Source organism: Acomys russatus, chromosome 7 (assembly GCF_903995435.1).
Source record: "Acomys russatus chromosome 7, mAcoRus1.1, whole genome shotgun sequence".
NCBI classification, from domain to species: domain Eukaryota; kingdom Metazoa; phylum Chordata; class Mammalia; order Rodentia; family Muridae; genus Acomys; species Acomys russatus.
The window spans coordinates 43,252,862-43,267,463 of record NC_067143.1 but is presented as its reverse complement, the minus strand read 5'-3'; the positions used below and the strand labels follow the sequence as shown (position 1 = coordinate 43,267,463).

The 14,602-nt window shown below is 38.5% G+C and overlaps 1 protein-coding gene across 9 annotated transcripts in view; it reads right to left on the bottom strand.

The window, feature by feature from the left end:
- The window catches only part of Dlg2 (discs large MAGUK scaffold protein 2), a 1,899,378-nt gene that overhangs the window by 1,494,804 nt on the left and 389,972 nt on the right, over positions 1–14,602 (bottom strand). For 2 of the 9 annotated variants that reach the window (XM_051148926.1, XM_051148928.1), the window contains exon 1: positions 5,200–5,615. The exons of the other annotated variants lie outside the window; for them this stretch is intronic. In XM_051148926.1, coding sequence (XP_051004883.1) covers positions 5,200–5,229 — 30 coding nt within the window. In that variant the 5' untranslated portion in view covers positions 5,230–5,615. Of the gene's footprint in view, positions 1–5,199; positions 5,616–14,602 lie in introns of those variants that run through there. 9 annotated transcript variants of the gene reach the window in all.

The window sequence follows — 14,602 nt, the reverse complement described above, 5'->3', positions numbered from 1 at the left end:
CATACACATTTACATTATTACACAAATACACAATAAACTACTCACAGCAAGAAGAATCATGAAACAATCAGGAATTATGAAATTTTACATTTTTAGTGTTTTGGATATTTGTATTTGTCAGCCTTGAAGAAAACATTTTTTCCTATCTTGGCGAGTCTACAATTCTGAATGTAAGTGAAGAAAATATATCTCAAAAAGGGGGCTTCCTACACTGAACGGAATAGTTAAGCTATTGAACTCATGGTGTGAGTATTCCAGAGTGTCATGGGCTGTTAAAAGTGAATCTCAATTTATTTAACTCTCAGCATCCTCAGAACAAGCCTGAAAAGCAGGAGCTCTCATTATGGGAATGAGAACTGCAGTTCAGAGGTTGTGCAGTTAGTAAGAGTGGTGTTATGTTTACTGAAGATGCATAACGATTGGGAAAGACATGGCAGAAAACTGGAAAGACTTGGGCCAGGGGAAGGGCATGTGAGAGAAGTTGAAAAACTCAAGGTTTGGAACCATCGAAAATAATGGTTGGTGCTTCCTATCTTCTTTAAAATAATATATAATCTCAACTTTTGGTATTATGGTTGAAGTCCTCTCTGTCTCTGCATCTTCTATAGCCTATATCTTACTTCCCAGACTTCTACTGTTCCCTTCATTCTACTTATTGGAAGAGCAGTCACTTCTTTCAAAGCTTTCTTCATATTTATCCCTACCTGTGCAGCAGAAAATTCCATCAGATTGGTCTAGTGTGCTTGTGCCATTCCAGCAACTTACACTCACCTCCCTACTGCACACCACTGTTACTTTCAAAATTAACAGTTTTCACTTTAGACTGAAAGATGTGAGAACAGATTGTCCATTTTATCCCCACACCTTGTAGTATATAAGTGCACAGTAAATATTCTCAAGATAACACGAGAGGAAAAAAAAAAAAGAATGGGTGGATGTACTGCCATGAGAGCATGCGCAACTGTGTATCTGCATGAAGAAATAGCTTTGTCTGTGAACACAGGGCCACTCAGAAAACCATTTGTTGCCTTGGTGATTGCTTTCATTTTTCCTACATAAAGCTGTGGTAGAATATAAAGAAATTATTTTAGCTTCCTGCCTAAACACAGTTGCAATTTTTTTTACTATGAGTTCATTCCCCAAAGAATAGCATGCTACCTTTTCTTAGTGGAGCCATAATAAATAATAACATACTAGCCTTGATAAATTATTTGTAAATGTCCAGCAACAACATTCATTTCCTCTTAGAAGTGACTTTATTAGGGGCTTTGATTCTTGGAAGAGACTATAAGGTGACAGAAGTAGAGAGGCGCATATTTACTGAACAGATGTAGTCTTAACAACACTAATAAAACCTTCCTTTATGCTATCCAGGTCCACTTTTCATTCTGTTATTTAAATTTCATTATGCACATTAGCCTGTTAAATGCATTAAAAGTTAATGGCATCATCACCCCTTTATTAATAAATCATAGCAGTAATTTAACATAACATATTACAGTTTTATTTGTAGATTATTTCAAACTTGTTTTAGTGTCTATAAGCACGGTTAATGGACACCTGGGATGAGAGGAAGCATAATCCATGCACAAGTGACTTTTAAGATGCTTCATGAACTTGAATAATGTCATTTAAAGAGATAATACATTTTACAATAATACTAGACTAGAAATAAAGCATGAAACACCTCAAAGGTATAGTAAAGTATACTCACTGTGGTTCTTTCTACATGATATCTCTCTGGGTTCCCAAAGTCACAAAGAACAGATTTACTTTGCTTTTTCTAAGTTCTACTTTTCTTCTGTTATTTCAAATTCCACATCCTTCCACATATGGTATTTGGTAAATCACTCACAGTAAAACAAGACTTGTATGGACTACTTTATTTCATTGACTTTAGTCCAGAATATCTGGCCCTAGAGACATTGTCCCATTGGACAATCATCAAATGCCTTGCTTTGGTCTTAATAAAATTTAACATAACATTTGTTCTATATTAGCTATCAATGATATTTGCATTATATTTAAATTATTCAAAACATATTTAGGAAATCACAGCATATAAAACATGTTACATTTGTTACTGTGTTGCATCTCATCATGTTAGGAGAATCGCGTTTTCCTCACCAGTGGTCTTGAAGGATTCACTAGCACCACTGTAAATTGTTGAACAAATTATCTTGTACCAAAATCTTTTTTATCTTAGGTACTTTCGGCACTTCATGACATCATCTCTTAGACCTCCTTTTCAAAGGCTGATGAATGGAGATGTTTAATGATCTACTCACATGTTAAAGCTGTGTCCAGAATAAGCATTCAGATCCAAGTCTTACTCTAGAGCCCTACTACTCAGACTCTGCTATTTAGATTTTCTTCCCTTGCAGTGTTATCTGTGACCAAAGAATTGAAACTGCATCTGGTCAGAGGTGATGAAAAAATGATGACACAATCCTCTTATGGAAGTTAGCTGCCTTAATATCTGGAAAAACTTTGGGATTCTTGTGTCCAAAAATTTGTTTTGAGGATCTTGGTTGACCTCCTGGCCTAGAAAATCAGGTTTCAAATATGAGACAGCTTATCAGCCTGAACAGAGTGGAACCCTATGAATGGTAAGCAGGATGCATGGTGGGGTTGTTTTATCAGGAGACTTTCCACAATTTTTCTTCTCATTCATCTTACTCTAAAGCTTATGCTTAAGAATGAAGAGCAGGGCTGGAGAGATGGCTCAGCCATTAGAGGCTAGGCTCACAACCAAAAACACAAGAATGTAGAGCAAAGATATGAAGAAGAGTTTATTCCCAAGAATCTCAGTGTCCCATAGCGCCTTCTGGGTCAAGAGAGGATGAGAAGAATGAACCAAGATGCTAGAATAGCGCCATTAAAAGAATGTGTGCATCTCTTGGAGTATAGAGAGATCAGGAAAGGCAATAGTTCCAGCCTCACATAAACCTTCTGCATCAGTAAGTGAGTCGTCAGGCAGACTTGTTGATGGAGGAGAAAGATACTGGAGTTGGACTGAGATGTAATTAAAACTTCAAACTTGTTGGCAAGTTTTTGCAGAGGGGCACCAGGAAGAGCAGAGCAAGAGTGGTGCCTGATAACTTGGAGCAAGGGCATCTCTAGTGCCTGGCTACTTGGAGCAAGGGCATCCCTGGTGCCTGGTTACTTGGAGCAAGGGAATCCCTGGTGCCTGGCTCAATGGAGTGAGGGCATACCTAGTATATGGCCACTTGGAGATGCATTAAAGTTTAGGTGGTGCTAGGTCAAATGGGTCAGATTCCTGTCTAAAGTCCACCAGGAAGTCTTAGTCATAATCTTTTATGCAGATTTACCAAGCAGTGCGGTTTAAATGTTTGTCCTTTAAAGATGATTGAAATGACACTCTAGAACAAAAATAACTAAATGGATAACTTAATAGCAAATATAACCCATTAAATTAATGAAATTCCTCAAGTATTTATCCTATTGAATAACATAATGTGCATGATGCATAAAAATACTATAATACTGACATTTATTACTTTTACAGCATTTAAGACAAAATATCTTATCTTTGTCCCCATACTTATAGCCATCAATACCTTAGTAACTGAATATAGGCAACATATTTTCTTTTAGGTTATATTATCTAAATTGAATCTCAGTTTTGAATTATCTTTTCCACTGAAAAGGATGTCCTGTTTTGAACTGTAATTAACATGTGATTCTTTTTTACCTTTTCCAGTGGTTACTTACTGTGCTTGACAGCATCTGAAACCATTATGACTTGATAACAAATACTTATGAAACACATGTAGGTGATATTAAATAGTATTCTCTCATGAAAAGTAACCCCACACTCCATACTCAGAAGAAACATACTTAAATGTACATGTTCTTCTCCTTCCTAGATTACAGAAGGACATACATTCTTTGGTTTTCTCATTCTCTTTACCTTGTGTGTGTGAGTTTTGTTTGGTTGGTTGTTGTTTGTTTCATTGTTTTTATCTGACTTTACAGTAAAAACCAAATAAACACTGGGCAATTTAGGTAAAGTCAGTCTTCATATGATGTAGAAGTCTGTCAACTACTCCAACTAGCAGTTTTCAAATATTAAGCCTACTAATATCAACTTAATTTTCCACGACATACTACTTTGATGGATATGCCTAAGGTTTTCTGGATTCTGTTTGTAGGGTGAAATATTTAACAATGTGGAACTTCATCAGCGGCCTCAAAATAACCTTCTACTTTAGTGGTAAGGAAGACAAGAGTGAGAAATCTACACTGACCACTTGTGCATGTAAGGTATTGGTTTTTTTTTTTTTTTTTCAGATTTAATGGTGTCTAATCAATGTGAGATACTAAAAGAAATGGCTTGTATTAACTTGTGGTTTACCCTCATGCATAATAAAAAGGAAGCTAATGAGAATCTTTTAACTAGTGTTTTATAAATAAAAGTAACCTTTTTTTCAAATAACTAGTGATTGTGGGATTTAAATACTTTAAGAATGCTATTTAGAATTGATGACAGAATAAAATTAATTTACAAGTTTTAGGGTTTTTTGTAAAAACAACCCCATGAGAGGGTTATTTTGTTCCATTCTCATTTGTGCTTCTGTATCTGGTTGTGCAAATATTTAATTTGATTTTAGTCAAAACAGACTTAGTCAAACATTAAATATTGAATTTGTTTGTTACCTCGGAGCCTAAAGATATTTTTCCCCTTTAAAAGAAATCACCAAAATGCAGAATATCAGAATTCTCCAATCAGAAACAAAAATGTCAAGCCACGGTAAAGCTGATTGGCTTCTCCGAGCATAGGAGACATGGTTTTTAAATGAAAAGCTAATTATCCCACTAAGAAAGACCCAGATATGGTATGGGAAAACCATGTATGCGCTACACTACTATGAAAGACGTTTCAATTACCAGCTATAAATAGATGAAAACGCAAAACCTACCATTAAAGAGAAAAGAAAAAGAAAAGCCAACAGACATATTCTGCCATTTGCACAAACACACAATGTCACTTTAAGAAGTTGAAATCACAGAAAGATAGGACCCTCAACCCTAAGGAACAAAATGCCCAGCAAAGTAAATTACACTAATCATTTTATCTCATGAACTGGCAGCATCTAACATAGCTGTTTAATTACAGGACCAGAATAAAAATAGGAAAAAAAATGCTGCACAAAACAGCTGTGTTTCCTACCCTACCTTTGTGGTGACAATGCACAGGCAATCCATCCTGGATCCCTACTCAGGACTCAGTGCATGGAAATCACACCAGCAAATCAGCAAAGGTGAGGAAAAGCCTTTGGGTAAATAGCACACTGAGAGAAGCAGAGCCTGGATTCTGCACACACGGCTTTTCCAAGGGGGGGTCCCTCATGGGAAACTCGAGCCCTCCTCCATACAGCTCAATGCAAGCAGGATTCTCTTAGGCACGGGAAAATCCCCTAGAAATCAGCTCCGGCAAAACTTCCTGGTGGCTTGCGGGGCTCCGAGGCTGCATCATCTCTTAGCGGATTCCGAGAAGGACAGCAGGGCTGACGCGAGTACCCGGCACTGCTCTGTCCTGGAGTATTAGACCGAGCGCCAGAGAATCACACTTCAGCTCTCGCTCTTGTTTCTGAATTCTGATCTGCTGCTCCGCTCTACTCATAAGATTTCCTTTGCCAAAGTACCCCCCTTTCGCTGCCTTCTCTTTACTGCTAACAACTCTGAGTAAGCACAACACACACAAAAAAAACTACCCGGCCCATCTATCAAAGGACTGTCGTTTGACTGCCAGAACAGCGACTTTGGGTAATAAAAAGCTATTTATTATGAGCATGATTCCCGGGAGCCTCAATGACTAGAAGGATGTGAGTGAAAGCAACGGTGCACGCGGTGCTTCATACATCACAGCCGAATTCACTTGCGATTATAAGGGCGGCTGCTTACAAATGACTAACAGCTGGGTAAGGAAAGGCTGGCCAGGTAATAAAGAGGCTGTAGCTTTGTATGCTTAACTTGGAAAATGTTCGCTTTCTCCTTTTACTTGCGTAGCCATACAGTGTGGTCTACAGTATACACGAGTAAGCAAACGACCGAGTATTTAAACAAGAAAGTATATTATAAAATCGGGGTGGGAGGAAGCTTCGATGTGTTTACAAAAGTTCTACATTGTGAGGAAAAAAGAGGGAGAAAGAAATGAGTTTGTTCCCAAACTTTTCTCTCTTGACTGGCTGTCTACAGGCAGTCATTACGTGGGAGGAGCACTGTGCTCCCTTCTGCAGCATTTTAACAGCTAAATGTAAACCTCCCCTTCCCTCCATTTCCTCCCTTTCCCCTAGTAAAACTGCTTGGGGTGTTTGACAACCATCGCTCTCTAGATAATGATTTACTACCCCCCCCCCCCACCACCACCACACACAGGAAGACAGTGGAGCTCAGAGAAAGGAGTTGGGGGGAGGGGGCAGATTGGGTGGAGACAGGGAAGGAAAAGTCAGAGGTAGAGAGTGCTGCTGGATCAGTAAGAACAAGACAACACCCCCCTTTCACTAGAAAGAAAATCCATAGTCACCTGGACCACCAGCCATGTTGAGAAGAAATGTCTAGAGATCCATACATGTCAATTTACTGGTCAAGATATTTTGCTTCTTTACCTCCCATTACCAACCTTTTTTTTTTTTTTTTAAACAAGGTGCATTTTCAATAAGAGCCTTAAGACTTCTTCCCACCTTTCATGAATTATTCAGGTTCAAACCTCAATAAGCTCCCAATTGCTAAATAGATGAATATGTCAGGAACTGACGTGTCATTATTTTACCAAAATGAGAGTACTGCTTTTAAAGATTTTTCTTCCTTAGTTCATAGCAAATCAGATATGTGTTCAGGGTGTGTGTGTGGCGGGGGGCGGGGGGGGCTGTGTGATGGTGATGAAAAACCACCCAACTTTCAATTCAATATAACCTTTTAAAGTAGCTCGAAAATAATTTATGGTTATAAATAATTTTATCTGAACTCTTGCCCTACAGGCATAATAAACCACATGATTTCCATGTTAAGCAATACAAATAAAACCCATTCTGTGCTCTATTCAATTAGGTAACTATCTTACGGTTCAATAATATGAAAAGGCTACAGAAACATCAAATCTCCTCATTTGTTACCTCATTACAGTGATTAATTTAGCTTAATACTGTCTAAGCTCATCTCAGAGGAACAAACCCCATCCTTGAGCACCCTAGGTACCAGAGTGCTTCCCAGACACAGGCAAGGGCATCTAACATGTACATAATTTGGATAGTCATATTCATGTTGGAAATAACTAGCTTTGTTCCCCCTCTAGCCCTTTATTGTTGAGAAAAGAAATGTTGTAATGATTCACTACAACCAAGTAGCTAGCTTCCATGCCAACAATCAAGAGCATGTCTCTTCATTGTAGGTCCGGGGCTTCCTTAGTCATATTAGTATAGAGATAGCCAGAAGTTTGAGAAAGAACATGGAAGAGACAAAGCTTGGAAGTTCGTTCCATCTTCCAAAAGAGGAGGAAGGAAACTGAGATGAGGGAAGCTGGGAGAGGGAGCCTGATGACGCTTCTGACTGTGAAGGATCACAGATGAAAACACTTCATACGCTACAGGAGTTTGAAGACATGAAAGGCAGCTAGTCTCACAGTAGTTCTGACATTGTACGGGCACTCCCAAGTTACTCATATGGCACCTGGAGTTGGAGGACTGATAGAGCCTCCATCACTCATTAAAGTGAGCTGCTTAAAGTTAATTTTTGTTCTTTCTTCCCATCATCTGGTCCAGGTATGTCCATTCAAAAAATATACCTGAGAAACCATGAAGACATATGGTGAGCAAAGGCAAGCAAACCAAAACCTATAGTCCTGTTAGGGTAAAGATTTGAGCAGTGTCTTGGCCTCGTAAAGCGGAAGCATTTAACCCAGCAATCATGAGAGCCTTCTGGAGAGGAGCCCAGGAAACTTAACTAGGAGTCGGAAGAAAAGAGAATTTCATGTCCTCTGTTATATTTGCAAAAGGTATGGATCAATAACATTGCATAGCTTTATAGAACCAGCTTCATCAACACATCCAGTGGGGAATCTATTAGAGTTGTTTAGAGCAGGAATTTTACAAACTGAACATCCTGTCTGTGCTTGGGAAAGGGCAGTATTAGTCATATAATGTTAAATGAGTACAAATATATCACCTGCTTTACATAGTAAGCGTGTGACATACTCATTAGTTTGTATTCAGCACAAATGATTTACTGCATAAAGTCTGTACTACAAGAGTCGGCATAGATACGTCATTTGGATTTTTTTTATTGCTATTTGAGTATGAGTGTTCTGTCTGCATCTGTATCTGTGTACTGTGGGCCTCAAGTGCCTTTGGGGGCCAGAAGAGGGTGTCAGATCCCTTGCAAGTGGAGTTACCTAGGATTGTGAGCTGGGAGTCTAAGCAGCTGGTCCTCTGGAAAAGCAGGCAATACTCTGAACCACGGAACCATCTCTCCATCCTCCATTACATTTTAAAGGCTGGTCCCAGTCAGGATGCAGCTCTGTTTATTCCTTACCTTCATTGATTTTTCATACATATGTAAAGATGATAGAAGATAATTCACTCATTTGCCTCAAGGGAAACACTACTTTATTTTTAAATTTAACAAGGCATTGGCTAGAAGCATTTTTTTTTTCTACAGACAGCACTCAGTTGCGTCTGTGATTTTTACAAGAAGTGTTTGGTGAGGCAAAAGTCGTACCCTGCAAACTGCTTGACTTGGTATGCTTTAAGGTTGAGGTCACGCCAGGGATATGTTGAGTCATAGTTTGACATTAGAATATTACTATTACAAATCACTTCAACTAAAAACCTATACTTAACCACTCAAATTATTATTTTTGTTTATTTGTCTCAAATATGTTAAAAAGACAATAGAAGTAAAATATACTCAGAGGTTATTGTGCTAGGAACAACATAGCTTAGGGGAACAATGTAAGGAATATGGCTAGTCCTTAACATAGTCCCTGACTTACAAGGACAAAAAGAAAAAAAAATAGGCATGTAAGTATTGTTAAAGAGGTAAGCAGCTCTGTTTATTTTTTTCTGAGAACTTGTAAAAGCCTATATGAATCTGTGCTATACAACCCTGTCCATATGTGAGCCATACACATACAGATATATATATATATGTATATATATATATACACATACACATATGCTCATATTAAGTTAAGAAAGAATTAGGTTGGTGAACGTAGCTAAAAGTATTTGAAAATAAAAATATTTTCACTAGAAAATCTAGTCTAACTCGAGGCAACATGGCTTGGAATGGTCATAAATGATGAAGCAAGGCAGCTGTTAACAGGGTCACTATGGAAGAAGGCATTGTGCCCTTATAACAGGAACATACTAACAGAAACACTTGCAATGGTATCAGTAAAGTGCATTTTATCTTAAGCACGATGGCAGATATTTTGTAAATATAATATCTAGTAATAATAACATTCCTTCAAGAGGAGATTATAATCTCCATTTTATGAAACAGAATATCCCAGAGTATATATAACCTATCTAGGTGATAGATAATCCAGGTGATTCCAACAGAGGGTTGTTCTCTCTGCATCTCATCATATCACAAATCCAGACCCAGGAGTATAAAACACACACCCAAAAGCATTTTTTAGCCCATGGTACCCTGGATTCAGTGCAGACCCGAGGTCCCCCAACAGAGATAGATATGTCTCTTGGCTTCTTGGGGGATCTTGGAGCAATGCAGGAAGACATGAACTCCACAGCAGAAACATTAGCTCCAATGGAAATAGTAGAATCAATTCACCCACATGGACTCCCACCCTTGTATGTCTGTTCCCCACGTACCCAGGGCAGCAGGCACACAAATGACATCTGCAAAGCTTGTTAGCTTAGTAAAATAAATAGACTGCAGGCAGGTCATGGCAAAATGCCTGCCCTCATTTCCAAACTCTCCAGAGACAGGTAGGAAATTAGGATCAACTGAGTTTTCCAATGAGCTTCTATTATGAAAAAAATGTCAGTATGATATTGGATCCTGATAAGAATTCATGTAAAACAGAATTCTATGCAACTGCATACTCCATTCAAGTTAATTGCACATCTATGTAAAATAAATATAAAATAAATGAATTTAATATATCATAATTATAACAAAAAATCAAGAAATTTGAGGTTTTAGCATTGGTAAAATTATGAGACAATTCTGCTTACATATGTGACTTGTAACATAGTTTCTCAATAACCATATGGTTTACATGTCTCTTGTTACCAAAATCTAAGCCAATTTCAATAAATGATCCAAATACACAGAGTAAAAACATTCAAATAAATTATATTTCTCCAACAAATTACAACAAGTTCATGTAAACTTTGCTGAACATTAAGCACATTCTTTATGAGGCTCAAGTTCCCTTATTGTTATACAATACTATGCATTGAATGGATTCCAAATATCCAAATAATTGCATGAAGCCACAAATCTCGAAGGTTGTATCGTCTGCAAAGCAATTTTACTTCCAAGTTAATATAAATAGCCTCCACGGCATTGCTGAATGCCCTTCCCACACCCCACCTTCTCGTGCCCTAATCGGAATATTCTGTTCTGCATATAAAGTATTTCAAAGCATTTAATCTGCTGTTCATTCTGCCAAGAGAGCCTTACTGGAACCTGAGACACCTGGCTCCTGGTCATACAGGTCTCTGTACAGATGTTCCCCTCTCAGTAAATCTGCCTCAAACTGACCTCTGTCATTAAATTAGATTCCTTCTATCCTTCATCATTGCATGATCCTAGTTTATTTCCATCATAGCCAAGATCATACTTTAAAATTATTTCCTACATTCCTGTCAGTGTCTATCTCATACATAGTGTATGTGTAAAAGCAAGAAGCATTGCTGGTGTTTAGCACACAGCAAGCTATCAAGATAACATTTAAATGGATAGACAAATGCATCACAGCGAAGCCATTTTTAATGTAAAGCCAGAGTCAGTAGCTCAATGTGAAGTTTACATGATTTTTTAATACATTTTTATGTCTAAGGAAGTAGTTACATTATTAACCATATTCACAAATATATAAAATCACGTATTTTTCAGAGTCAGCATTATCCCTTTTATTCTTTAAAACAAATTCTATTGTATATAATTAAGGTGCATGATATGATGCCAAGGAACATAGAGTGACAGGATAGTCAAATGATTACTATACTGAGGTTACTTAAGAGGCATCATCTTCTTTTTTTTCTTTTATATTACTTTATTTGACCATATACAATGTATGTTGATTACTTTCGCTTTCTCTCTCTCTGTCTCTCTGTCTCTCTGTCTCTGTCTCTCTCTCTGTCTCTCTCTCTGTCTCTGTCTCCTTCTGTCTCTCTCTGTCTCTCTTTCTCTCTTTCTCTCTCTCTCTCTCTCTCTCTCTCTCTCTCTCTCTCTCTCTCTCACACACACACACACACACACACACACACACACACACTTCCTATCTCTCTCCCACCCCTATACACTTCCAATGGAATTTTATTTCCATTTTCTTTATAATTAGTGGTAAGGATCTTTTCATACACCTGCCAGTTGGCCACTCACAACTCCCATGCACAGTCTATTTGGGGTGGAATTTTTGTTTCTTATTTATTTACTTATTCACTTTACATCCCAATTATAGTCCTATCCCTCCTCTCTTTCCAGTTCCACCCTCCCTCTCTCTTCCACCATCCCTCCTCCCCTACTCCTCAGAAAACGGGAGACATCCTACCACCAACCTACCCTAGCATGTCAAGTCACATCAGCGCTGAGCATATCCTCTTCCCATGTGGCCTGGCGAGCGGCCCCCACCAAGAGGAGCGATAGAAAAGGAGATAGCAGAGTCCATGTCAGAGATAGGCCCTGCTCCTTTACTAGGACATACAGGAAAACTAAGCTGCCCATCAGCTACATCTGTGTAGGGGGCCTAGGTCTAGTCCATTCATGGCCCTTGGCTGATGCTTCAGTCTCTGTAAGCCTCACTCTGGGCTCTAGTTAGTTGGCTCTGTTGGTCTTCTGATGGTGTGCCTATCCCCTCCAAGTACTTCTATATTTCCCCCCATTTTCCACAAGACTCTCTGCACTTGGCCCAAAGTTTAGCTGTGGGTCTCAGCATCTGGTTCAATTGGCTACTCAGTGGAACCTCTCAGAGAACGGCTATGCTAGGTTCCTATCTGCAAGCATAGCAGAGTCTCTTTAATGGTGTCAGTGGTCTTCCATGGGGGTGGGTCTCAGGTTCGGTTGGGAATTGTGTGGGCATGCCCTTAATCTCTGCTCCATTTTTATCCCTGAATATCTTGTAGGCAGAGTAAATTTGGGGTCATACTTTTTGTGGGTGGGTTGCTGTTCATCTCCCTCCTCTAGGTGTCCTGTCTGTTTAGAGGATGGCCTCTAGGTCTTCATGGTCCCCACTACTAGGGGTCTCAGCTAGAATCATCCCCATATCCTCCCAGGAGCCTACTCTGTTGTCGGTCTCCAGTGTGTCTCAGAGATGCCCTTGCCCACAGTTTCTCGTCTTTCTTCAAGACCTCTGTCCACCTGTTCCTGCTCTCCCCATATGTGATCCTCCCCCTCACTTCTTCAGCACTTTCTCTCCTATCCTGTTTCTTCTATTCAGCCACTTCTGCTATCTATTCTATTTCACCTTCTGGGTAAGTTTTAAGGATCCTTCTTTGGGCCATCCTTATATCTTAGCTTCTTTGAATCTCTGACTTGCAGTGTGGTTAATCTGTACTATATGACTAATATCCACTTATAAGTGAGTAGTACATACCATGTGTCTTTCTGGTCTCAGTTAATTCACTCAGGTTGTTCTTTTCTTAGTTCCACTCATGTGCCTGAAAATGTCATGATGTCCTTGTTTTCAATAGCTGAGTAGTAATCTATTGTGTAGATGTACCACAGTTTCTTCATCCATTCTTCAGTTAAGGGAAATTGGGGTTGTTTCCAATTTCTGACTATTACAAATGAAGTTGCTGTGAACAGGGTTAAGCAAATGCCCTTGTTGTGTGGTGGAGCATCATTTGGGTATATGCCAATGGGTGGAATAGCTGCTCTTGAGCTACCACTATTACCAATTTCCTGAAAAAGCACCAGATTGATTTCCAAGGGTTTGTATAAGTTTGCACTCCCACCAGCAACGGAGAATGTTTCTCTTTCTTCACATCCTTGCCAGCATGTGCTGTCACTTGAATTTTTCATCTTAGCCATTCTGAGGGATGTAAGATGGAATCTCAGAGTTGGTTTTATTTGCATTTCTCTAGTGACTAATGACACTGAGCACATCTTTAAGTACTTTTCAGCCATTTGATATTCCTCTGTTGAGAATTCTCTGTTTAGCTCTGAACCCCATTTTTAATTGGATTATTTTGTTTGTTGGTGTTTAAGTTTTTGAGTTCTTTATGTATTTTGGATATTAGCCCTTTGTTCAATGGAGGGTTGGTGAAGATCTTGTCCAAAAAATTCTACCAGAGAACTCCTACAGCTTATTAATACCTTCAGCAAAATTAACTCAAAAAAAAAAAAAAAAACAGTAGCCCCTGTATACAAATGACAAATGGGCAGAGAAAGAAATTATGGAAACAAAACCTTTCACAATAGCCAAAAATAATATAAAGTAGCCTGGTGTAATTCTAGCCAAATGGGACAAAGACTTGTATGACAAGAACATCAAATATCTGAAGAAAGAAATTGAAAAAGGTATCAGAAAATGTAAAAATCTCCCATGTTCATGAATCAGTAGGGTTAACAGTAAAAATGGCCATCTTACCGAAAGCAGTCTACAGTTTCAGTCCAATTCCCATCAAAGTACCAACAAATTCTTTACAGACCTTGAAAGAACAATTCTCAACTTCATATGGAAAAAGAAAGAAGCCAGAATAGCTAAAACAATCTCATACAATAAAATACTTCTGAAGGTATCTCCATCCCTGATTTCAAGCTGCACTACAGAGCAATAGTAATAAATACTGCATAGTACTGACATAGAAATAGACTGGTTAATCGATGCAATCAACTCAAAGACCTAGAAATAAACCCACACACCTATGGACACTGATTTTTTGACAAAGAAGCCAAACCATACAATGGAGAAATGAAAGCATATTCAACAAGTAATGTTTGCCTAACTGGATGTCTACGTGTTGAAAAATGCAAACGGATCCATATTTATCAACCTGCACAAAACTCGAATCCATGTGAATCAAGACCTCAACATAAATCCAGAACCCCTAAATCTATTAGAAGAGAAAATAGAAATAAGCCTTTAGTTCATTGGCACAGCAGACAACTTCCTGAATGGAATACCAACAGCTCAGGCTCTAAGGTCATCAATTAATAAATGGGACCTCATGAAATTGAAAAGCTTCTGTAAGGCAAAATGTACTGTCAACAGAACAAGACAGCAGCCTACAGATTAAGAAATTATCTTAACCAACACTACATCTGACAAAGAACTAATATCTGAAAATATATAAAGATTCTAGTCACCAGGGAAATGCAAATCAAAGTGACTTTGAGATTCCATCTTACACTCATCAGAATGAATTCTTAAAATTATTTTCAAATC